The 27,856-nt window shown below is 37.1% G+C and overlaps 1 protein-coding gene and 1 long non-coding RNA gene across 2 annotated transcripts in view; one reads left to right on the forward strand and one right to left on the reverse strand.

The window, feature by feature from the left end:
- phf14 (PHD finger protein 14) overlaps positions 1-27,856 on the forward strand; it is a 162,160-nt gene that overhangs the window by 127,379 nt on the left and 6,925 nt on the right. The window contains exon 17 of the mRNA XM_056479623.1: positions 688-805. Coding sequence (XP_056335598.1) covers positions 688-805 — 118 coding nt within the window. The remainder of the gene's footprint in view (positions 1-687; positions 806-27,856) is intronic.
- The window catches only part of LOC130246587 (uncharacterized), a 40,489-nt gene continuing 38,969 nt past the window's right edge, over positions 26,337-27,856 (reverse strand). Inside the window, exon 5 of the long non-coding RNA XR_008839454.1 lies at positions 26,337-27,536. This is a non-coding gene — a long non-coding RNA (uncharacterized LOC130246587). The remainder of the gene's footprint in view (positions 27,537-27,856) is intronic.

Raw genomic sequence — 27,856 nt, forward strand, 5'->3', positions numbered from 1 at the left:
ATCACCATATTAATTAACATATTTGATGAGTCAATTGTTTATCAAATGTTTTACAGTAATATGGAAGAAGCAACATCCTTTGAGGAATTAGGCATCTGAATTTGAGTCCCAATATTCAGCACGACTGCAGCAGAACTGCATAATAATCAAAGCAACGTGGAGGTCTTTTACGGTTTATGTTAAAATCAGATAGCTTGAGACGGTGCTTGAGCAGACCTATAACTAAGGACAGGATCTCAGTGTCTTTCTTGACACCTTGACTCCGGAATAAAAATCCTTTAGAGATTTATCGACAAGATGAGCTGAAACTCATTTCAGCAGGACCAATCGAGCAGCGTGTTTTATGATGGCTGTACAAGGCCGTGTGAGAGGTTGTGTGCCAATGTGTTTTGAATCTATTAAGCATCTGTTACCTGACAGCAAATGGCTCCGTCACCATCTATCATACCTGCCTGGTTAGGGCCATACTGGCCTCTTGGCAGGGTATCAGCAGATTGTGATTGTGTGTGTGTGTGTGTGTGTGTGTGTGTGTGTGCGTGTGTGTGTGTGTGTGTGTGTGTGTGTGTGTGTGTGTGTGTGTGCGTGTGCGTGTGCGTGTGCGTGTGTGTTTCTGTGAAGCGAGCGATGCCACCGCAGCTGCATTTTAATGTATTCTCGCTGCTAATGCGCTGCCTGTTTTCCTCATAGGTGTGATGAGTGTCGGCTCTGCTACCACTTCGGCTGTCTGGACCCTCCCCTGAAGAAGTCGCCCAAACAAACAGGTTATGGATGGATCTGTCAGGAATGTGACACCTCTTCATCTAAGGTGAGAGTCAACAAGATAAAAAAATCCCCTTCTGCCTGCTTAAGTTGGATTATAATCTTCTCCCAGCATTCCTGCCACAAGAATGATGCTTATGTTTGTTTGATTGTAGTGTGTTAAGTAGAAGTACCCTTACTAGCCCAAAAATGTAGTCCAAGTAGAGTAAAAGCATCTGTTGTAAATATTACTCAAAGTATGAGTAAAAAGTAGCCCTTTTAAAAGTACTCAACAGTAGTGAGTATTACCCTGGGAAAGGTCGATGCGTTTACATGTCATTTGTGCGTGTGTGTGTAAACGTAACATTCTGTAGTGCATTTAGTTCTTGTTTAAGGCCATTTCAGTAATCATAAAGTCGACTTCTACCATCTTCTCATCAGTGACATGCTATCTAAACAGTCTCTGGGTCATTGTGTGTAAAGCAGGGGTACCCAAATTTGATCCTGGAGGGTCGGTGTCCTGCAGATTTTAGCTCCATACACAATTAGACACACCGGAACCAACTAATCAAGCTTTTACAAGGTATTCTGCAAAGCTTCTGGTAAGAGCAAGTTGGAGCTAAACTCTGCAGGACATTGGCCGTCCAGGACTGAGTTTGGGGACCACTGATGTAAAGTATCTTCTTGGACACTTTTAATGCTTCCCAACAGTTTGCTGCATGTCTTAAGGTAGTTCAGTATGTTGCGATTTACTTTCTATGTGCGATTTGATTGGACTGATTTTTCTAATCTTCATAGACAGGAAATAATAAAGCAGTGACTGTAGGTTGAAGGAAAACAGTGGAGTAAAAGTACAGATACCACACTAAAAATGAAGTAAAAGCACACATTTTTAAAACTACTTAGTAAATTACAATTCCTGAGAAAAACTACTCCGTTACAGTAATTTGAGTATTTGTAATTAGTTACTTTACACCACTGTTTGTTTCTGATTATTTGTGTTTCACCTCAGTCTGCATTTAAAGGATCACACCACTTTTTTTTGGAAATAGGCTCATTTTTAAAAGTCACCCAGAGCGTAAAGTTCTACCATGTTTGAATCCTTTCAGCCAATCTCCTGGTTTGGTGAGCAGTGTTGCCAGATTGAGCGGTTTTGAATTTTATTGTGCGGGTAAAAAACGGCAGGTTGACAAAATTTGGGCGGTTTTGAAATGTACATTTTATATGCAACTTATTTAACAAAACATAACTGTGTGCTCATACTCCATTCAGTTAATAGTGACCAGTGCATAAACTACTTGGGCCCACCCGCAAGAGGAGGTGAAGGAAAGTTGTATCAAAATCTGACTCCCTGGACAAATCTGACTCCCCTTCGCGTGCACGCTCATCACGCAGTGCCTGCAGTTAAACTCAGTTGGTTATCATGACACATTTTTTTGCACAATTGACAGCAAGAACAAACATAGAAGCGTTATCTGATTGACAAGCAGCGCCTAATAAAGTTCAAAAGAATTTAAAATGCCAAATGGGGTGAATTTATACCCCATTTCGAAAGTAAAACATACTCTAATAGGTAGTGTAACACAACATTAAGTGCAGTGTGTGTGTGTGAGAGGGGGCAGTGTTTTGATGTGATCCGGTTATGTTGTGGTTCTGTGACTGCTGTTGTTCGTTGCTGTGTGGTTAATAATTATGACAGTTAAAGTAACTGGGTTAAGTTAGGTTTAAATCAATTAAAATTAAATATTAATCTAATATTTTGGGCGTTTTTGTGCATTTGGGCGGGTTTTGGGCTGAAAAAAAGTCAGCTATATTCAATTCACCTTTATTTCTGTAGCGCTTTTACAATGTAGATTGTGTCAAAGCAGCTTAACATAGAAGATTATAGTAAATTGAAACGGTGTCAGTCCTTCATCTGGCAACACTGTTAGTGGGAGCACTTTTAGCTTTGCTTAGCATAGATCACTGAATCGGATTAGACCATTAGCATCTCACTCAAAAAAAAAAATGTAAAAAATAAATAAATACTATGGTTGCAACAGTGATTGGCCAAGAAAATAGGAACTTTTTATTTTCCATCTGACTTAGTAAAATATGTAATCACAGAAGAGTCGAGCTTAAAATAGAAAAATTATTGAAAGTCTTTAAGATTTTTGAATGAGATGCTAATGGTCTAATCCAATTCAATGTTTTATGCTAAGCTAAGCTAAAAGTGCAGACATGGAGATCGGCTGAATGGATTTGAAAATGGAAAACTGCACTGTTTAACAGTAGGTGACAGGCCAAAATTGACCAAAGAACCAAGACACACTTAGGAAAACATTTTTTATTATCATTATCAAAAAATGTATCGTTATTGTTACTATTGCACAACTCTACTCTGAAATATATGCAAAATATGTCCGCATATAAATACATCACAAATCTTGTAAAACCACCAAATAAATTGCTCCAACAAGTTGTTCTAGGCATTATACAGTAGCACTTTTTTAAAGTAATGTTTTAAATCATAATTAATACCAGTCCTATTGTATTTGTGTGTATATATTAAAAAGGCATTCAATTTGCTTTTAAAAATACATTTGGTCCTAAATAAATTGATCCTTGGTTCAATGTAATTATACAAATAAGTTGTGAGTAATAGTAAATAATAGCATGTTCTTCAGAATTAGCATCTTTTAATGAAGCCAAATTCAAATATTGTAATCAAGCCAAACAGGAACAATGTAGCAAGTGTTAGTTTATTAGCTTATACATATTTTTTGTAATGATTGAATCCTATTTCATCAGACTTGAACACATTTAGTACAAAATCAGAAGTTTTGGAATAAGTAAAATAGTCTATGCTGTGGTTTGTTTGTTTATTTAGTTTTTTGTTTGTTTAACCAGACTAAATTTAGTGTTCAGCACTTAAGTAGCACCTGAATTCTCTCAGTAGCATTTCCTGACATCATTTATTAAATCAATAATTTGAAAAAATCTTTACCGCACATCCTATAAATAGTCTGACCAGGCTTATCGACTCCCTGGCTTTGTTAATTACAGATAAAAGCTAAGCGGGTGTTGTTTGAAGACGCCGGAGCAGCAGTGCTGAAAGTCAACCACTGTTTTAAACCCTTCCTCCTCGAGTCTTAAGCAGCCATTCCTGTTCCCCATTTCCAAAAAGCTACCGTTGACTTTACTCTGCGGTGATATTAAAGTTTTTTTTAATATATTATTCTTAATAATTTTCAGAGTACATTTATGGTCTCCCAAACATTTAATTTCTGTTTCTCATTGAATTACAGTGCAATCAAAGGCGGTACGCGTCTCCTCGAAAACCTAATTAAGTTAATAAATGCATGTGCTTTTCAATTTCTCTTTAAATGGACAGTCCTGCTAGCCAGACTCCAGCGGCATGGAAAATGGGGGTTAATTGATGTTTGCTGAAGAGAAAGTAAAAGATGAAAAATGATGGTGGCTTGACTGCGTGAGTAACATGGAATTATTGCTCAGGATTAAAATTAAAAGGTTAAAGCGAGAGAGCGTGATGATAAAATGAGAAATGTGGACGCTGGCAAATGCTGTATTGCGTTATAATCCTCTCTCTCTCTCTCTCTCTCTCTCTCTCTCTCTCTCTATGTATATATATTTGTATATATATTAGCATGGTGATAGATATATAGATAAAAGGTAGTGCAGTGCTAATAATGGTTACATTTAATAACATCATATGTCTTGTAAGCGTCATGACTATAGTGTAATGATTGAACTTATTTGGAATATTTATATAGATTTTAATTCTTTAAATGAGCAATTGTATGTCTTCTATCAACATTAATTTTGCAGTTCAATAGAATACACGGTTTGACAGCAATTTTCATATTTCATTCTGTCTCTCACTGCATTTTTTTCTTTCTAATTTCATTATTTCACCTTGATGTGATGCCAATAAACAATGTATTACAATAGTAAATGTACAAAAATGATATATATTATGTTATATGTACACAAATACTGTTGTTAGCATGGTAAACATACTAGGCAATACTAGAACTCTGTGGTTAATGTAAGTATTAACATGACAGCGTGCCCAAAAACTCATGATTAATGTGCTAAAATATTGTATAATATCATACTGTGTCCACAAACTGGGTACTATACAGTCACTACATTCAATACATTTATTATTACAGTTACTACAAAGGTATCACTTAGAATATGTGGTTGTTGTTTAATACATATTACTAAGCTTAATGTGGTAAATATTAAAAGATATTACTTTTAATATGCTATTAATATGTTATTATTTTACAGTAAATGTAAGATAGTTTTACTACATCAGTAATCTTTTTTTTTGTGATGGTCAATGTAAATAATGGTTTTACTACACTTTCACATTGCCATGATAAATATTCTCTTTTGTATAATATTCTATTAATATTGGGAGTGAATGCATAATAAATATTCCTCCAAGATTTTGGTCCATATTGACCTGATAGCATCACGCAGTTGCTGCAGATTTGTCGGCTGCACATCCATGATGTGTATCTCCTATCCCACTACATCCCAAAGGTGCTCTATTGGATTAGGATCTGGTGACTGTGGAGGCCATTTGAGTACAGTGAACTCATTGTCATGTTAAAGAAATCAGTCTGAGATGATTTGCGCTTTATGACATGGAGCGTTATCTTGCTGGAAATAGCCATCAGAAGATGGGTACACTGTTGTCGTAAAGGGATGGACATGGTCAGGAACAATACTCAGGTAGGCTGTGGCGGTGACAAAATGCTTAACTGGTACTAATGGGCCCAGAGCGTGCCAAGAATATATCCCCCGCACCATTACACTACCACCACCAGCCTGAACCGTTAATACAAGGCAGGATGGATCCATGCTTTCATGTTGTTGATGGCAAATTCTGACCCTACCATTCAAATGTCGCAGCAGAAATCGAGACTCATCAGACCGGGCAAAGTTTTGCCAATCTTCTATTGTCCAATTTTGGTTAGCCTGTGGCAATTATAGCCTCAGTTTCCTGTTATTAGCTGACAGAAGTGGCACCTGATGTGGTCTTCTGCTGCTGTAGCCTATTAGCCTTAAGGTTGGACATGTTGTGAGTTCAGAGATGCTCTTCTGCAGACTTCTGTTGTAACGAGTGGTTATTTGAGTTACTGTTGCCTTTCTATCAGCTCCAACCAATCTGGCCATTTTCCTCTGACCTCTGGCATCAACAAGGCATTTGTGCCCACAGAACTGCCGCTCACTGGCATTTTCGGACCATTCTCTGTAAACCCTAGAGATGTTTGTGCGTAAAAATCCCAGTCAATCAGCAGTTTCTGAAATACTCAGATCAGCCTGTCTGGCACCAACAACCATGCCATGTTCAAAGTGACTTAAATCGCCTTTCTTCCCATTCTGATGCTTGATTTGAACTGCAGCAGACTGTCTTGACTCTGTCTACATGCCTAAATGCATTGCTGCCATGTGATTGGCTCATTAGAAAGTTGTGTTAACAAGTAGTTGGACAGGTGTACCTAATAAAGTGGCCAGTGAGTGTATATATTGATATTATAATTTTGTATGAACTTTTGTGTAATATCACAAACAGAGAATCCCATTAATATAATAAATACGTAATATTACTAAGCTTAATACACAAACATGTACAAAAATGGGTATTATCATGAGAACTACTACAAAAGTATCAATTTGAATATGCTATATTTGCTTAATATGTTTTTAATTGAACAGTTAATGTAATAAGGTATTCAAGTTTTATGATGGTAAATGTAAAAAAACATGGTAATCATATGCAAATATATACATTACAATAGTTAAAATATATATAAATTAATACATTTCTGTACTGTATCCACAAACAGGGTGCTACATGCATACATAATAACTGTAAATACACGATATTATAATACTAATGTTAACAAAAACATGGTATTTCTACAGTACAAACTAAAATATTAGTATGTTGATAAATGTGCTACAATAGTGTAGTAGTAAAAGTACTGAGAAGACATATTACTAGACAAAAATAATACAGTATGACTTCACAGTAAATGTGGTTATTTCATATACGTTGGTTGATATGAACATTCGTTTACATCCTTTTCTTTGATTGACAAACGCGCGAGATAAAAAAACGAGATAAAAGAGCTGCCAGTCCACAGGAGTCCTTTGTTTCAAACACATGTAAAAAGTGGCTAATGTCTCGCTCATAAAATCCACTGATAAAGAAATACGCTCCGCCAACGGACCCCCCTGGCGTGCGCTGTGTATCTCTTGTAAATAGGGCTATTATAAGTCAAAGGCGTTGAAGAAAAGCCGCAGATCGGTAACCTGCTGCTGCAGAACGAGAGCTGCGTGCTTCAGAACAAAAGCGATGGAAGGAAGGCGAGCGGCGGCAGAGAAAAGAGCTTTAGACAGTGGGAGGTTCAGCAGGGCCACGGGGATTAAACAAGTCTTTGCCTTCAGAATGTGTTCAGTGACAGCCTGCAGAGACCAGCCGCTCTCCGGGGACTCGCAGAGACCAGACACAATCCTGTTTAATCACACACACACACACACACACACACACACACACAGTCTTATCTCAGCCTCACTACCTGCTTTCTGTTGTCCTCTTTGGATTTTTCTTGCTTCGTCTAATGCCGTCATTTTCAATCCTTTCTCCTGCTAAACGCTTCTAGAAGCAGTGACAGAAAAGGAAGCAGGAAAGCTGTTTTTTTCGTTCTTTTTTTTGTCATCGTTAGCTTTGTAGTTGTTTTATATTAGCGACAATTGGCTTGTAATTTTCAGCTCAGTTCAGTTTTTTTATATGACCTTTTAAATGTGATCCACATCAGGTTTTCATTCCATGTCATTTGACATGATGGGATTTAAATATCATATTTATACATTAGCATAAATATTTGAAGTTTTATCTTTAAAAAGTGTCCTAATTGTGATCATGTACACGCTTGGTAAAAACTGACAACAGAAAATCAAATACAAAATAGTCATAAAAATTAAAGATCTATTAGATTTTCCATGTATATGTCTATAATGCTTTAGTGATTTTTATTTTACTTTTAGTTTTCTATTTTACAACTTTAAGTTGTAAAATAAACAGTTAAAACAGTTTTACAATTGAAATGTAAAGTTAAATGTCATTTTTTTTATTTAAGCTTTGCAATATCATACAAACGTTTATATATATATATTATATATATATAATAATAATAATTATTTATATATATATATATATATATATATATATATATATATATGTGTGTGTATATATATAATTTTATTTAATTATTTTTATCAATTTTATATATTTTTTTTCCTCTTTTTTTAAAATATTTCCCAAATGATGTTAAACAGAGCAAGGACATTTTCACAGTATGTCTATTATATATAATGCCACGTTCAGACTGCACGATTTTCAAAGTAGTTGTCACACTGCATGGCTATCTGTAGTAGCATTTCGTCACTGCTTTGTTTACACTGTAGAATGGATCGGCAACGGGGGGTTTCACACTGCATGACTTTACAGTAGGAAGAATCGCCAACAACTTTGTCTTGGTCATAAAACTACGTCTTTTACAACCAAACAACGCAAGGTCAACAACGCAAGGTCATGTAGTGTGTCTTTAGTACTTAAGTACATAATGAGAAAGAAGTCTTTAGTGAGGTAGAATTGGACTTATTTTGCTCATTTGTATGATGAACGGAATTAGCAATTTCTCCTCAACTTTTTTCTTTTTCGACCTGGTTGTGATATTGCTTAGATGACATGTCAAACAGACACGGGTGCTCCTGCCAAATTTCCACTAGTTTTCCCTCCATTTCTTGGGTCAAAATAAACTGTTTAAGAACATGTTTTGAGGTGTAACAGCAGTTTGCGACAATGCCGCCGGGGGCACAAAGGAAGAGGACGTGAAGAACAGAAATATACAGTAGCTGTAAATACCCGGCCATTTGAAAATGAAGATGAAATAACGAAACAAAGCATTATAATTCCTTCATAAATCATTAAAAACTTGTTAAAAAGCTTTATTATCAATGTAAAGTTGTTAAGTGCAATGAGGATTCATTTTGGAAAGTAAAATTAAAGAAATAAAAGACAGCTAAAATGAAAGTACAAATCTAGCCTAAAGATTTAGCCTAAATGTAGAGAGATGTACAGTGTTTGGTTTTTTAAAGTGATAGGATTAAGACAGTCAATAAGATTTTTCATTTACGTTTTTATTCACAGTTTTCATTTACATTTTCTTTGTTGATCATATTTTACTTCCTCATTTTATGTCTTAATTATTGTACATAAATAATAAATGAATAATTAAATAGACCTAAATAATTATTTATGTAAAGACATTACTAGCGAAACACAGAGAAACAGTCTGGCACATGGTCTAAAGGGCTCTTAAGTTGAATACTACTTCATCAAAAGCATAAAAATAAATGTACCTACCTCAAGCAGATTCCTAAAGTTAGAATCAAAATAGTAATGCCACAGGACATAAATCAACTACCGCAAGTTTATTTTTAATAATTTAGATTCAATTCTGTTCAGTTTATATATATATATATATAAGCGTCAATTATATATATAGTTCCATCATCCAAAAGGATTACAACTGTGGTTTAAAAGTACGGTGCCAAAAAAATACATCTAAAATTGTAAAGTGACCATATGAATCGACTTATCGTCAGTATTTTTTCTTTTAAATGCATCATAAAATGAGCATTAAAATAAACATCCTTAGGGTTTTCAGCGATAGACGTCATACTGTAAATGCAGCCACACATGACCCATGCAGCACAGGTCGAGGTGAAGGGTAAAAGTCTTTTGGCCGTGGCTGGCATTTGAAGCATGATTGATTCCATTATGGGAATCAAAGAGCACTCCAGAGATGAGCACTGTGTTCAAGTACTTCACGTTCTGTAATCTGCCACGCTGCGAACCTCTTTACCTGCGGTTGGTCCGGATGTGTGTGTTTTTAAAAATGCCATCTTAAAATGCAGCCAGCTTCATCTGTAATTCTCCTCCTCTGCAAGATTGTGGGGTCGGCATTAAAGGCGAGCAGCACTTTGGTTTTGCCGCAGCAGAATGAAGAAGTAGCGATTCAGAAGTGTGGAACTGAAGAGGTGATTTGTTATCCCTTCCAGCCTTGACTTCTGGATGTGAGCGAAGGAGTATTAGAGTCGAGGGGTTCGCACCTCACATAGCCATCTTCTTTTTCAGGCTCTTTATCAAAACACGGGCCCGTTGACAGGCAGAAACCAAACTGTTATGCATTGGAAATAGGGATGTCAGCTTCAATAATTTCCTCTTATTGATCCTCTTTTAAATTAATAATCATTTGTCATTATTTTGCGTATTTGTTATAATGTTTGTGTATTAAGGTTCAAAAAACATTACTGTCCACATAAACATACAGTTGTTTATGTGGACAAATACCCCCCCCCCCCCCCCCCCCCCCCCCCCCCCCCCCCCCCCCCGGCTAGAATAAAAATGCCTAGTCAAATATTATTTACTGTCATCATGACAAAGATAAAATAAATCAGTTATGTTTAGAAATGTGTTGAAAAAAATCTTATGTCCATTAAACAAAAATTTGGGGAAAAATTAAACAGGGGGGCTAATAATTCAGGGGGGCTAATAATTCTGACTTCAACTGTACATTATTTTTGCACATCCAAAATGTGTTGATTTTTACAACACTCATTGAAAAGAATGATGCGTGCTGTGATTGGCCATCCAGCAATCCAGTGCAATGTGATTAGACGAATACCTCATGTGGTGGATGAAAATGTTACACTCCTTAAAGGTCCTGTGAAGTGCTTTGAAATGCGTTTTTTTTAATTCGATGTTTAATGCAAAGGTGAGACATAGAGTTGCTCCTCCCCTTTAGCCAATAGCGTTTAGTATTCATCACAGCTCTGCTAGTGAGAGTGGTTGAGCTCAAGCGCATCAAATGAAAAGCTTATGAGAACGTCTTGAAGGAGGCGGGGCATGTCAGATACTAGAGAGCATTTGATTGGTCAATTTGAGACACCGAAATATGAGGTGACGTGAATAAAACAGTTGATCCAGTTGGGTGTTTGTATCATTTTTATATTTTCTAAACGTGAATTTTGTCACTGTTTAGGAACACCCTAGCTTATACAGGGTGGGCCATTTATATAGATACACCTTAATAAACTTGTTGGGAATTTCACAAGAAAAAAACAATGGTGTGCTTGGTTTTAACGTAACTTTATTCTTTCATGAGTTATTTACAAGCCCCCTCACATATACTAATGTGCCACAAACAGGACGTTAATATCACCAACCATTCCCATTTTATTGAGGTGTATCTATATAAATGGCCCACCCTGTAGAGACCCTTAAAACTAACAGACTGTAACTAACATCTACATTTTTATTTTTATTTCATGCCAACCTTTAACTTATTTGGAATATACGCTTCCAAAGTAATGCTGACTGGTGATGATGTCGTTACTACATTAGAAAATGCATATGACCAAGTTGATTGATTAAATCAGAATGCTGCAGCCAGGATCGCACCTGTCCTCAGGTCTTTACACTGGCTGCCAGTTACATTCAGAATAGAATTTAAAGTATTATTACTTGTCTATAAATCACTAAATGGCCTAGGACCTCAATACATTACAGATATGCTCACTGATACAAACCTAATAGATCACTCAGATCTTTAACATCACATAGTTCAGTTCAGTCAAAGCAGGGGAATCGGCTTTCAGCTACTACGCCCCTCGCGGCTGGGATCAGCTTCCAGAAATGATCAGATGTGCTCCAATATTAGGCACATTCAAATCAAGACTGAAAACACTCTGTTTAGCTGTGCCTTTACTGAATGAGCACTGTGCTTCGTCCGACACATCGCACTATTATGTCTTTCTTTTCTTTTTCATTCTTTTATAACCTGTTTTAACACATTTTAATCTGTTCTTATCTGTTTTTAGTCAATTTTATTATTTGTTTTTTTTGTTTTTTTCTTGTCGTTATACGTTTTTATTCTTGTATTCCCACTGTGTATGAAATGTGCTATATAAATAAACTAGCTTTGCCTTGCCTAAATTTGGTAGTGTGACTTGAGCAGAAAACAATGCCTCATTCACTCTAGCAGTGACTTTGTAGCTGCCTGTCGCTGTGGGTGACGACATGCTGCAAACCCAGGTCTGTGTAGGTATGTACGGTACGGAGAATAGAACCAGCCTCTGAGCGAGCTGAGAGAGGATCACGTGAGCTCTACTGGTACTCCTATTGGCTGTCATTCAACTTTGTCGCATCGCTCGACATGCCCAACTGGTCACCAACAATCGCTGTCACTTGCGTAGACGGAGGTTGCTGAAAGTCGCTTACTCTTCCTTTAAACGAACGTTCGCTTTGCTGCTGCGAGTCGCTCATAGTGTGAATGAGGCTTAAATATGGCAACAATACTACAGCGTGACTAAAAGTTACAAGTTTCCTTTGCATTTACATTGGGACAGTGTGTTGTCAATATTCACAATCACCAGCATGACAGGAGATTGATTGCTTTTTTTACTATAAATAGTATGATTGTAAAAAAATTATAATATTAATTCATTCATTTTCTTTTTGGCTTAGTCCCTTTATTAATCTGGGGTCGCCACAGCGGAATGAACTGCCAACTTATCCAGCACATGTTTTACGCAGCCAATGCCCTTCCAGCCGCAACCCATCTCTGGGAAACATCCATACACACTCACTCACACTCATACACTACGACCTATTTAGTTTATCCAGTTCACTTATAGCGCATGTCTTTGGAACGAACGCAAGGAGAACATGCAAACTCCACACAGAAACGCCAACTGACCCAGCCGAGGCTCGAACCAGCGACCTTCTTGCTGTGAGGCGACAGCACTACCTACTGCGCCCCTGCATCGCCCAAAAAAAATTGAGTGCAATGAATAATATACAACGTGCTAATACTGTCATCTCAAATGTACACACTGGCAACAGGTGCGTGTGTGCGTTCATGCAGGCAAATAGTTTTGTTACTACAAAAGCAGTGCAGGACAGGATTTTTGTATATGTTTATTGTCAACGTTTAGGGCACCATTGTGAGCTTGCAGACCAACATGCAAAAATTGGCTTGCGTAAAAGCGTGATTTAAAGAAAAAAAAGGCCTCTGGCTTGTTTTTGTTTGATTGTTTGTTTAATACACTGTGTTAAAAACGGTCCAACCAATGGGATGGTTGCTTTTGTTCCCATGCCTTGAGCTGCTGAAGTTACAGTAAAACATAACTTGGGAATTATCCGAGCACCCAGAAATTGCAGATCAAATAGGATTCGATGGTCAGATTAATTTCACTTTATTTACTTTCATGGCTTGTAACGTCTTCCTGCAAACCTTTGGCCAGGAGTTTGTTTGCTGTAGATATGATGTGAGGGTGACTTCTATTGTGGAATATCAAGTGTCAGAGGTGTAAAGTTGCACAGCACCACCAGGGTATTTCTGTATTTCATTACGCGCCATCTAACATCAGGGAGTGATTTTGCACCTTCACTCGACTCACCAGTGAAAATTGCTTGGTTATGAATTCTGACAAGTGTCTCCAAAAAGCTTAATGCCAAGGGTGAGCGAAAATCAGCCCAGTGTTCACAAGCAGTAAGTGAGTTATTTTCTTCCCAAATGTGTCATAAGATATTTAGCATAATAAGGCCAGACGTTTACTGATGTTGAACAATTGAATGATTCCCCATGATGTTGGAAATGAAGGGATAAAGGTAGAAGTTGCCTTCATTTTTAACAATGAATCAAAGTTTGTCATTTTTACTGACATAAAACAACTCGTATGACTTTTATTTTCTTTCTTTCTTTTTATAGTGAACCTAATTTATTAGCCTTATTAGCATGTCTTTACGTGCCTGGATAACATTTCAATATTTATATTTTACCTATTCATGAGCTAGCTGAGTTAGATAATTTGCTTATTCATTTCTGACAATTGATGATAAACTGATGCCTCATTCTGTTTCTCCAGTCAAAGTAGAAGAGTTTTTAATAAACTCTCATGCGATCACTTCACATTTTCTGTCCGTTTTGGCGTGAGATGTATGAGCCTCAAAACCAGGAGTGAGCAAACTCAGTCCTGGAGGGCCGGTGTCCTGCACAGTTTAGCTCCAACTCTAATCACACACACCTGTTTATAGATTTCTAGTGATCTTGAAGACACCGATTAGCATGTGCAGGTGTGTTTCATTAGTTTTGCAGCTAAACTATGCAGAACACTGGCCCTCCAGGATCGAGTAATCAATGAATTGATTAATCATTGATATAACTAATAGGGACATGAGGTTTGTGAGCTTCTGTTTCTCGATGCATTTCTCTCACTCACCGCCTTTTTAAAGGTCATCATAAATGGGTTCCTGCCTCTAAGGTCTTGATTAATAATAAAAATTGTTGTTTAAGTTGTTTCTCTGTGGATGATTTGTCGCGTGGAGACGTTTGTGTTATTAAATCACTTAATTGTGTTTGCCTTCCCTCTGCCGCAAAAAGCAATTGGGAGAAAAAGCTCATTTTCATTAGTTTACGATCAGGGGCTGACGCTGGTATCAGTTCATATGTGGCCCCGGCAATAAAGGCTTTATTAGTAAGAGTTGAGTTCATTACGAAGGCTGTGTGTTTCCCTGCCTGCGAACGTCAGATAACCCTCCGGCCAGCGAAGGCCACATTCCTCTTCTGTCACTGCGCAGGACTGCCGAATTGATTCGGGTAATAAAATGACAGTCCTGCCACAATATACGGATGGCCTTTAGTTGGAGAGCCCGTTAGGTGCCGGAGAGGGGCTTGTTTGAGCTTTATTTACACCCGCATGTCAACGCCGCTCACCCTCATGATAAAGCATTTCAGCAGATCTGTGGTGCGTCTGAAATGCCACCGACTGAACCCGGAGCAGGCGGGAATGGAAATGCCTAAAGGACAGCTTTTGTGGATTGTTAATTTAGTCACAATCTCGATTCGGGGTCAAAAGCATGGCGACTGCAGCAATTATAACTCTTATGGAAATGCATTCATGGCATCCTGAGATGTTTTGGCGTGCTGATTAGACTCTAAGTTGTGTTTGTTTTTGAACTATGTTTCTTCTTGACCTCGAGGTTTAAATTTGAATTGCTTTAATTTAGTATGACTCTTTTTCTCTGAGGCATTTTGTCAACTTTATTGCCTGAGTTCCTCTTAGTTTTAAAGAAGCGATTCTTTAAAATAAGTTAACTTATTAGAGTTGAGACTACATTTTTATTCCTACTCAACAAAGTTTGTAGTTTCTGCTTTATAGGGCACCTATGATGAAAAACACCTTTTGTAAGCTGTTTGGACAGAACTGTGTGCAGGTATAGTGTGTTCACAGTCATATTGGGATTATATAAAGACAATAAGTCACTTTTTTTTAATTTCCTGGCCAAATCCCTCCCATTTTGAGGCCCACTGCAACGTGACGTAAGAGTTTGGTATCCCTGCCCACCAAATTGATTGAAAGCTGTGTATTAACATGTCTCTGTAGTAATTCGTATAACCAAATCAACAAGACAGGACGTGCGCAAAGCAACCGCGATTAAAAGATCTGTTCAGCTCTCTGTGATCATCAATCATCATCAAATGTGATCAAGAATGAGTTTTACAAGTTTAAAACCGTTTTAAAACAGTGTATGTTTGTAATAAAGTAAAATTGGCTTAGTTGAAGATGATAAAATCGCTGTAATTCATCACCACAGCCGCATGTCAGTACAATTATAAAAAAGATGCTTCAATCCTGGATTGTGGACGTTAAATAAGGTTTATATTGTACCTTAACAATTCAATTCAATTCACCTTTATTTGTATAGCGCTTATACAATGTAGATTGTGTCAAAGCAGCTTCACATAAAAGGTCACAGTAAATAGGAACAGTGTAGTTCAGTTTGTAGTGTTTAAGTTCAGTTCAGTTTAGCTCAGTTCAGTGTGGTTTAAAAAAATATATATGTCGTTTTAACCATAACGAATATCCATACAGCAGAGGATATTAACATGTATCCTGTCACATTGGCAGTGCAAAGCTAAAGCGCATGCTGTGTGTGTCTGTGTGTGTGAACTTTGTAACGACATTGTGTGTAACTCATCATTGCAAAAAGACTTGAATTAACTCCACAAACAAAAACATCAAATAATCATTGGGAAAGTTCTTACTGTAGTATTTCCCACAAATGTTACATGAGATCTGCTTCCTTCATGTCTGTCACTGTGCTGTTTATCTGACTCAGCCGAGGTGGAGATTGAGGCACACTCTGACAGGCACGTGGGAACTGTGGGCGGGGAGATCTAGCGTTAAAGGCACAGGCAACAAAAACAGCTACATTGTGTCCAGAACAGAAAATCCCAATATTCTGACAGCTATAATAAAAAATCTGATGGGTGTTTTGAGCTGAAACTTAACAGACACATTCTGGAGACACAAAAGACTTATATTAAATCTTGAAAAAGGAGTAAAATATAAGGTTTTGACTAAATATTGCTGATAAGTTTTTTTTCGGTGTATAAATTACTCTGAATGAGATTTTACACTTTGATCTAACACTGTATTACACTTTTGTCATTTGATACTTGGAAATCACTTTTCAACTTTGTGCAATTTTGTTCCAACTGCCTGAATGACAAACTGCACCATGTCCACTTTTGTTATGTTTTCTAAGAGACCTTTTATTAGGTGAAATCTTTGACTTTGTTTTGTCAATCCTTATGCAGCTAGCTGAACTTATCCAGCCTGTCATCAGTTTATAGGCAGGACTGTCTGTTTTATTGCCAGTGTAGGACAAGTAAATCCAATAATACAATTCACAAAAATCCTCTTGCAAGGTACGTCTTGGTCTAGTTGTGTCCTTCTTGATTTTCCTTAGAAAGTTTCTTTAATTTCTCCAGCACGACTCGAGCTTGCTGCGGTCAGTTGCTAATGTTAGCTTTGTCAGTGCTAATTGGACTCAGCGTTCTCCATTTTTCCTCCCGTTCCTCCTTGTTTTCTTGTTTATTAAATGTCTTTTGTCTCGAAGTTGAACTCATTTTATCGATGGCCTTGATTTTTCTTTAACTTTAATTGGTTGAAATTACAGTTACCACTTAGGCAAGGCAAGTTTATTTTTATAGCACATTTCATACACAGAGGCAATTTAAAGTGCTTTACATAAACAGGAATAAAAGAGGCAAGTATAAGAAAATAAAAACAAATAATAAGAGTGGTTAAAAACAGATAAAAGCTCAATGCTGCTTTTTTGGTCAAAGCATCACTAGAAATCCTCAAATTCAGTTTTCGTGACTCCTTTGGTGCATTAAAGTCTGATGTGATGTTCTGGATCTTGGCACAGTTTTCTTCAAGCACAGTTGTCAGTCAGAGTCTTGACAGACTGACCTGCTAAACAGTCTAATTAAATCAGCTTAATTAACTTGATTAATTCCCTCACTCAGTCCCCTTTACCATGCTCTGAAATTTGTAAGGGAAATTAGAACTCATTATTATCAAACATTCAATTGCTGCCAGACTGTGTCAAGGGCGAAATTACTAGCCTAATATAAGCAGTTGCATTTTGGTTGAAAAGTTTGTAGCAAGTTTTTGGGGGGTTTACCTTCTCATACTGTTCTGAAGGCCAGTCGAGTAAGCGTTCAGTGTGGCTTTGAGAGGTCAGACGTAAATAGGATGAGTTATTGTAGCTAGATGCAGTCTAAACCAGAGGTTAGCATTTCAAGGTCCTGAAAGAGGATACCTTGCACCCCTGCTTGCCGGTGAGGTAGATAGAGAGTGTTAAGACGTAGGAGAAATCAATGCACCGGAGTCACGTCCATCACTTTAACTAGGCAAGCTGGATACCTCATGCCCTCTCAGGGGCCAATTTACTGAGTAAACAGGACCCTGGAGATGGCATGGCAAATTTCAGCTGTCCCGTTGGTCACTTTCTTAGCTCTTAGTGGGTTTTATTAACTCACTTACAATGCCTCTACGACACAACCCAGTAACAGGGTGAACCTGTAAAACCCTTCGGTGATGTAGAGGCTTTATGATTTGGTAAAATGGGCCAATTTACCACCAAAGCCATGAACCTTTCAAGTCTCCCAATGCTCATTTTGTAAAGCGGTTGCAGTCTACTTCTTTTCGACTGAACTTTGGATTGTTTGTTTTTATGCTCTGTGTTTTATGTGCTGAACCTTCTGAAATTTTAAGGAAACTGAAAAAAAATCATAACGTTTTTTTTTTTTTTTTTTTTTTTTTGTAGCATTGTAGTTGTTAGGTGAGAAGCAGCAAAATTGCCTGTTGAAACATTAGTTATGGTTATACATCTATTAATGATGCATTTCAGCTTGTTTTCCACGAGCTGAAGGATTTATTTGTTTGTTTGTTTCACATCTGTGAGTTAGTATTGAGCTTAGTTTAGCAACATTATTTTATTGTAACCAATTCTTTCCGTCATTCACACTAACACAACTGAAAACACTTTCATTCAGTACTGCGCATGCGCATAGGTGTAAGATGCTTTTACTAGTGTCATATCCGCCCATCGTTTATTTACTTCCCGCCTCTTTGAAACTTTGTGGCAAAATGTTGCAGCTGTTGACTGCTTCCGCTGCTGAACAACAGCTCCCCAGTAAATGTTCCACCCTTTGAAGAGAGGCAATATGGAGCATGTGCAAACTGACCGGACAGCATTCAAAACATCTGCTTTACAATGTCGTTGTTGTGAAAAAGGAATATTTTTATTATCTTATCTTATCTTTATTAAATAAATGTATGTGTATTGCTTAAAGGTGATATATTAACTGAACTTCTGTTGAGTGTGACATGCTTTGCCTATTATTGAAGCATTTTTGCAGAAGTAGATGAAGCTGATAGAAATGCAAATGCCTGATTGTCTAAAATTAACTCAAGCTCTGCAGCTAAACTTCCTGTTAGCAGAGATGGGTTGAAACTGAATACAGAATATGTGCAGTTGACAAAGTTTTGTTTTTAATGTTGTGCAGAGAATTCGTAGAAAAAGAGGACGTATGTATGGGTGCGGCCAATGGAGGACTGGGGAACGATTGACAATTGACTAATTTCACTAAACTCAACCTGTTAATATTAGCCGCCTATTTAAGTTGAAGTCATGAAATGAAAGTTGTTGCGCACCTCCTGAACGTAATTCTTGCATTGCATTGAGGATAATGCAATCGTTGAGGATTGTTTTTGAAAGCAACTCGAAAACGGCATTTTCAAATGTATTCACTATGGACATTCTAAAAAATATACATTTTCGTTTCCTGAACATGCTGTCTCTGTGGACAGAAGGCCAAATGGATGGACAAATATGCACTTTTAACCAAAAACATATTAGAGTGGAAATGGCCTAAATAACGTATTTCAGAATTGCAGGACAGTGCCCTCTAGTGGGTTTGTCATCTGAAACATGCAACGAAACGTTCCTGGAGCAGCTTATTTTACATTTCGCAAAAATGTAGGCTGAGACACATATTTAGTTAACATAATTTAGACACAATTTTATATTCAAAGCTTCCCACTTTTTCATTTAGCTTTGATAAAGCTTAAATTTAACATAATTTAAAATGCTTTAAATCATTGAAATAAGTAGGTGTCGCACGTAGTGCTGGACCGATATTATTTCGAATTGCGATAAAATTGATGACAATAACAATGATAAGCTCTGGACTTTTTTACTCTATATTGATCTAAGAGCTAATCACACAGCAGAAATGTGCAACAATGGGAATCTAAAAGTGTGTTAATATTAGAAATGTACCGAATTTTTGGCCACTGGAAATTTATCGACCAAAAATGTTATGCCATTGAATAGACCCTCTAATTTTTCATTGTTGCGGTACTCTTTTAAATCTGAACGCATTAACAACTTATATCGAAATATATATCGTTATCGTTCAATGTGGGAAATAGTTATTAAGACTGCATTTTTGCCATATCGCACTACAGCCCTATTCACACGTGAAGTAGCTCTTCCAGACAAGAAGAGGAGGAGGCATTTCCCTTCACATGCATTATTAATAAAGAACCAGGAATTGCCTTATCACACTCTTAAAGGTGACATTGAACATGACAGGACTGTACAACCCTCTGACCTCGGTGCTTCTCAGAACAGTGACGAGCACATCAAGTCCTTGGCTGTATATACAGTGCCTTATTTAATTCGGCTTTGTCGGATGGGATATTCCCCATATATCTGCTGACAGAGGGAAACGCTTTAACAAGTACACGGATGTCGCCACATAGTAACAGATCTGTTCAAAAATTGATTCTTTCGCACTCCCATATGCACATGTACCGACCGGCGCACTGTTTAACAAATGCAGCCTTAGAGGAGTGTGACTGTGTGATGCTATAAATCACATTAATGGGGATCAGCAGACTGCATACTGTTCACAACAGAAAGGCCACACACACATAGTCATTCTTGAGGTCTCCATTCTTTCCTTAAAGCAATAGTTCACTGGAAAAGTTTAGTTTTTAGCGTCAACGCTAATATTGTGTTGTATATTGGAAGCTCAAGATTAGACTTTGGACCACAAATCTCAAATGCCTGATCTCACAAGGAAACTTAACTATTTTACATTTGATCAGTTTAGTGGCTAATTCGGATGAATTTGTACGAGTTCAGTCATATGAAAATGTACAAGTTCAATTCAATTCATTTTTATTTCTCTAGCGCTTTTACAATGTAGATTGTGTCAAAGCAGCTTCACATAGAAGTTCTAGTAAACTGTGTCAGTCCAGTTTTCAGAGTTGGAAGTTCAGTTCAGTGTGATTTAGTTTTCACTGCTGAAAGTCCAAACACTGAAGAGTAAATCCATGCTTGTGCAGCTTCACAAGTCCTAAATCAAGCAAGCCAGTGGTGAGGAACAAACTTCACCAGTTGATGAAGTGAAGAAAAAACCAAGAGAGAAACCAGGCTCAGTTGGGCTCGACCATTTCTCCTCTGGCCAAACTATTTTTGGTTCTAAAAAGGAGGCATGGCACCCAACCCCACCCCTAAACCCAACCGTAATTGGGGGGTGAGCAAAATTAAATACTAAATTGTCAAACGGGATCGTACATATTCATACGAATTAGCCTCTAAATGAAAAAGTTCTGAATTGCTGTGAGATAGCATTGATATATCTTTTGTTGAATGGGTAATATCAGTTTATATTTTATGTCATAAATCATTAGAATATTAGGTAAAGATCATCCATGAAGATATTTTGTAAAACTTAATTTGGACAACTTCAGGGTAATTGTCACAGGATTTTTATTTTATTTTTTATCATTATTATTTATGTATTTTTTTGGAACCCTCAGATTCTAGAATACTTATCTCAGCTAAATATTGTCCTATGGCAACAAAACATGCATCAATTGTTGGCGCAATAGCCTAGTGATTAGCGCGCTGACATAGGGTGTAGTAGCGTACGGTAGGTCGTGCCGAGTTCGATTCCCAGCTCGAGGACATTTCCCTACCCTACCCTCTCTCTCTCTCTCTCTCTCTCTCAGATTCAGATTCAAAGAGCTTTATTGGCATGACTGTAAAACAAATCACAATGTTGCCAAAGCAATAACAAAACACAGAACATACATATAGATAACAGAAAAATAAGTAATAATAAACAAACACATGTATATATATCGCTATATTATAAATATCTGTTGTCACAATAAACAAGTTAATTAAAAGATTAATGAAACTATATAATAATAAATGATAAGGACAGAGAGCTTTAATAAGGGATAAGGGGGTTCAGCCTTTTTTTCTCTCTCTCTCTCTCTCTCTCTCTCTCTCTCTCCCCCTCTCTCCCCCCAACTTCGCTTCTTGTCTCAATACTGTCCTATCAAAAAAAAATAAGGATCTCAATTTTCAAAAATTGACCTCTATGATTAGTTTTGTGATCCAAGGTCACATATTGTCTGTTTTTAGTTTTTTCAAAGAAAATATAAAAGTCCAATATTTCCAATAAAGTCACCGCTGAAATGTTCATTTCAAATTCATTTCTGTAATAATTCACATTTTAAATAAATATGTTGAACCAACGATTCTTTGGCCAGTCTTAAAGAGCTGTTAACTTATTTTATTATTGAATCAGTTGCTTGATTAAAACAAATGACATGTTAATTTACCCCACCAACTGGAATATTTCAAGTATTATTTCATTAAACAAATTATAAATTAAAAAAAAAATGTTTGTTTTTTTGTTGTGATAGTCTAAACATTACAATTGTCATTTAATCACCTCCATGTTTTCCTTCTCAAGATTAAATATCTTTTTCTAAACATAAAAAATAAAAATTAAAGAGCACATATTTGACCCCTTTTATGATAATTTTTGGTGTCTTTAGAATGAGTCTGTAAAGATTCGGCTCAAAATACTCACCAGATTATTTATTATAGCCTCCAGAATCTGCCCATTTTACTGTCTGAGTACAGTGCACCTGTCTTTTAGTCTGTGGCTTCAAATGCAAATGAGCTGCTTCTCCCCACCCACCGCTCCCACGTGCATGTCTGCTTCTCATCGAATGTTAACTCAGATAAACAGCACAGTGATAGAGACAGACGCAGATGAAGCTGAAATACAGCTCATTAGTCAAAAATACCAAGTAAGTTTATTTGATGTATTTGTGGTGGAGTTTATTCAAGCCTTTCTGAAACGATGAGTCTCACACAAATGCTGTTTGCAGTACACACACACACACACACGCACACGCACACACACACACACACACACGCGGTGTTTACTAACACCGCTGTGGTGATTATTACAGTTAAGAATGAGATTTTACTGTTGTTATTACAAACATGCAGTTTTAAAAACCTTTTAAACTTATAAAAATCACAGAGTTGAAACAAATATTTTAATCCCAGTTTATTTACAAAAATCTTCTATGGAGATGTCAATCAATTTGGTGGGTGGGGAAAACAGCACTCCTACGTCACGTTGTTGTGTGCCTCAAAATCACTGGGATTTGGGTCCTATTTTAACATCAGGAAATTAAAAAAAGAGACTTATTGAGTTTATATCACTCCAATATGACTGCGGACACACTATACCTACACACAATTCTGTCCAAGCAGCTTACAAACTGACTCCATTAACTTTCACTGCACAAACAAAAAAAACAGTCAAATTATCAAACCATTATACTATTTTGTACAGTTTGTTGATCAGTATATGTCTGTATATATCTTTATAAAGCAAATTTTTGTACATTAGATTTTTCTTTGAAGGCGAGAGGGGGGGGGGGGGGGGGGGTAAAACCTCAACCAAATGTAATGTCTGATCAGACTGTGATTAATTAGATGAATTAATCCCCACATGATGCAATTGATTCAATCAAATTTGACAGAGTCTTTTGTGAAAATGTCAAAATAAGGGTAAAATAAACTTCCATGGTGATCCAGCGTAACACATATTTCTGTAAAAATGAAATGATTATTATTCTGACCTGTACTTAAAATATGTAAGATAACTGGTAATCATTCACACTTTATTTAATTCTTAATTATTAAACTTCATTTTGACAACTGATTAAACCCACTTGCTTGACACCCTTTACACAATTGAAGGATAGTAGCAAAACATAACGATTAAAATATGATAATAAGTACATATTTTAGGGCTGCACGGTGATACTCAAATAAAATGCCATTAATCAATGATAAAAATGTACGATAGGCTTTTTTTCAGAAAAGAATCTATTTAAAACACATCATGCTCTAATGTGTGTGGGGGGGAACCATTTAAAGCCGTGATGCACTTTTAGTGTTGGTGTTTGCTGCTCGGCAGATGCATCTCATATGTTTTCACCTGCGAGTGCGTGTTTTAGTCGCTACTTTATTAGCGTGCTCTTTATTTCTGCTGCTTTCATGGTGGGTGTTGTTTAGCTTTTAGTTCGCTATCCATTCATTTACAGAGAGCCTCCATCCATGCATGTAGCCAAGTAACCAATTTTCTCGCAGAGTTTGAGCACTTACATTTATTTGTGATTTAATATTTCACCTGAAATTGGAAATGGAGAGAAAGTAGCTTTTTTTTTCACTCTGTATATAACTACACCTCCTCCCCGCACCACTGGCTCTTATCAGATGCAAGAAGAGAAAAAAAGAAGAGAAAAATTCTCTGGCTTGTGCATTTTACTGCTGATTTAATTAGCCATCTCTGGGTAAGTTCACCTCAGTATCTGTCACACCTCACTAAAATGAAAATCCATTCTCTAGGAAAAAAAATGTAGATTAATGAATGCCCTTTGTAATAAATGAAAATGGGAAGCGCAAATATGCATAGTCATGAAATTTAATTGTGCTTTGTGGTGATTGGGTTTTGCTGGGAGTTTTGTGTGTGAGGAGGCGGTGGCGATGGGGCCAGAGGTTGCTCAATGTAGCGCGTAACGCACAGCTTCAGCTGCCTAATGAAGCCAGTGTTTATGACTGAATGCAATTGTGTCATATCCACTATGGTGAAACACACACACGTCCTTGGAATTGTGCTTACAGACCGGCATCACAGTCAGTTTATGTGCTCGTGTAGATGGCTGTCAGCTTGCTGTAGAAACCCAGAAAATGGACAGCTTTTTTCAATTGGCTTTCTTTTTTTCTGCAGAAGGGGTGTGTGTGATATTTTTAAACAAAATAATTTATTTTGTCTTTGCCATTATGACAACTTCATATTTTGATAGTTATTTAGCAATATTCTAGTACTCAGCTTCAAGTGAAGTTTTAAGGCTTAACTCTGAAAACAAACCCTTGTGCACTGTTCAAATTGACTCCCCTTTTGTTATGTTCAAGATGAAAACATCCACTGAATTAAACTGCTGTAGAAATGCATCAGATAATTGTTTTTTTCATAAATCTGTTTATCAACCTCAGTCCTGATCTAAACTACTAAATTGTTTAGAAACTTACAGGATTTTAACATTTTAATTGCCAAATTCGCAAATGATGTCACTGATTTAGTGAAAAACATATAAAATGACATATTTTCAATATGAAGAGTAATTGTGGACTGTATTTTTTTACCTTTTATCATAGCCTTGGACGTGTGAACGATTAGTAACAACATTGGCTTTGATACATTGTTAGATTTTCATTTGTTATCCTTAATTTACTGTTGTTGGCTGTTTTTGCCCCATTGACCTCCATTATAACCACATTTGATGGTGCATAAATACACAGTCTTTGTATTTATTTACTCCATGTAGTTCTGAGAGCTGATGTGCATAATTTGATTTTCTCAGACACATCAAGGTAAGTGTATAAAGGTCACTCACACGCACTCAGAAAATCCAAAAACAAACTTTTTTTTTCTTTTCTTTTTTTTGCACAGCCTAAATGGTTAAAGGCGGCAAGTGATGATCAACAATAAAAATTACAAATTGTACCTCTTCTATAACTATATATACATATATCAGGGTCTGTACGGGTGCTGGAAATCCTGAAAAACGCTTGATTTTTAATATAGTGTTTTCAAGGTTAGAAAAGTGCTTGAATTTTGGATAAAGTGCTTGAACCTGCTTGAATTTGAAATTGCAGGTCTCGAAATTCATTCACCGGATGTGCAGATATAGGAGACATTCACGCAGAATGCATACTTGCACCTGAAAATGGCAAACGCACCGCTCAGGAATGGTTTAAAACAGTAGTCATGTCAACTTGCTGCAGTAAATAAAGCCCACAATGCCTGCCCTGCCATAAAGCTCTTCTGATTGGCCCACTGCTCGTGAACTGAACGCAAATGGATTGGTCAATATCAGCTGTCAAGCACTCAGTCAACGCTTTCCTTCAAATGACAGGGAGCTACAACTGCGAAAATATAAAAGTCTAAGTACGACAGAATAAAACAACACTGACAGATGTTAGTTTTAGAAACCACCTGAAGTTACAAATAATGCCACATCTGATCAGTAATCATGTGGTGATCCACTATATACACACACACATATATGTATGTATATATATATATATATATATATATATATATATATATATATATATATATATAGATAGATAGATAGATAGATAGATAGATAGATAGATATGCGTGTATATATATATAATTTTTTTACTGCTTTTATCTTTTATTCTATTCAAACTAAAAGAGAGAAAATGTTCTTGCTTTGTTAAATGTCACTCAGAATTAATAATAAAAATGTAAAAAATTTAAAGAAGGACGAATTATCTGAATAGAACAGGACAGAATTAGTTTGCACATATGTAAGTGTACACAGACTTCTGATCAGTTCAATGGCCTCGCATGCTGTGTCCTTTCATTTAATGTCATTGTTGAAAAAATTGAAATCCAATTCTATCCAGAAAAAAAAGAGAAAGAAACTTACTGAATCAGATTACTCCGTTTTAGATGCACGCTCGCAGTCTTTTTGCTGACTGCACTTATAATAATGGAAAGCTCTAATCTGATTGGCTGATCCAGACGATATTGAGCTACAAGGTGGATAAGAGCTTTTTGTTTTTAAATGTTTTTAAATTCTCCAGAGTTTCCCAGATTGATGCCATTAAACTCTCATTTATTTTTATAATGTGCTTAGTAACAAATAAATAGACAACAATGCACATATTTAAGTAAATAAGCCTGTGGTATAATACATTTAATATTAAGAACTTCATTAAACATCTCATTTAAATGTTAATATATTTTGATCAGTTGAAATACAAGTCAGATGTTTTTTTAATAGGCCAGAAAAGGTGGTGTGGAGCAAAACCTCCTCCAAACTGTGTCTATACGCACGACTAGCCTTCTCTGGGCCAGCGCAGCTTTATCAAATTACTCTGACTGGTAAATATTTTCCCAGCATTTCTATGAAGAGAGATGGTGAGGAGGAGTCATGAATAATCCCGGGGCCTGATAGCGCTCTCTCTTTTTCTCTCCTGTCTGCCTGAAGACACCCATCGGTTCAAGCCACGGCGCTTCATTTTCTCTAGATGTCTCTCCTGCTTCCTTACACGCTGCGTGTTTTCATCATCATCGCGGGACATCAATCTGTCTTCTGCGGGACTGCAGATTCAAACCACGGCCGCTTTAAAGCCGCTCCGTTTCCTTTTAGCACATAAAAGCCGTGCATTCGACCGACACACACGCGCACAAATAAACACAATGAAAGCAGAAAACGCGATAAAGAAATAAGTCATACTAATTAGCCGGCTAATTCTTTGAGGACTGCGCCAGCTTGATAAAGGATGCTAAAGCTTATTAAAGTAAAAGCAGCGTTGTGAATTTCTTTAATATTTTTTTCCTCCCTGCACAGCTTTATTTTAATCCCACTTTATGAAGTTTGCTGCGTGTCGTGTGGGTGGGAAGGAGGAAGAAGAAAAAACAGAAGGGAAGGGGTTTGATTGTGTCGCTGTAAGGCAGCAGGGGTCTCCAACTCAGCTGCATTAACACGCCACAGGCCTTTGTTGCCACCTAGGGTTGGGTCCACGCTCGTGCTTATTTTTCCAGCTCTAAACTCTCCTTTACGCTGCTGTGCATTTCTCTCTCGCTATTTCACAAGAGCGCCTTTTTTTTTTGCCCTTTTAAAATCCAAGATGCAATTAGAATGAAGAATGTGGCATTTCATTATCATACATGTATAAGCAGTAGCCAGAGGGCCGGCTGGCGCATGGAGAGTGAATGGCAGAGTGAAGGATCCAGCTTTCCCTGGAGGAGAGTGATGGAGATATCCCACAATGCCGCTGCCTGTCAGTGTGATCGGGCCCGCAGTGGGCCAGCATCTCTTCCTCACAAAGCAAATGTCACACTGTCAGCAAAATGAGCGGCCTGTTTTACAAAAAAAGAGAATGAATTGAAATGGAAGCTGTATTGAGTGAGGAAGTTCTCATATTGGAATAATTTAGTATTTTGACATGTGTATGGTGGCTTTCAGCAAAGCGTTTTTCCTGTGGTTGTCGACGGATGGTGTGAGCGCTGTCTTCTGGTTTTATCCTGTGGCTGTACTTCTCTAACTTTTCTGCTTCTTTGATCAATTGGGAACTGGGAGTACTGACAATGTTCCCTCAGTTTGTTTTGGAGTTCAGCATTGAGGAATACTGTCAGGGTTTATTTTTTGCACTTGTGAAACATCATGATGGTGAACAGCA

The sequence above is a fragment of the Danio aesculapii genome, chromosome 19 (assembly GCF_903798145.1).
Source record: "Danio aesculapii chromosome 19, fDanAes4.1, whole genome shotgun sequence".
NCBI classification, from domain to species: domain Eukaryota; kingdom Metazoa; phylum Chordata; class Actinopteri; order Cypriniformes; family Danionidae; genus Danio; species Danio aesculapii.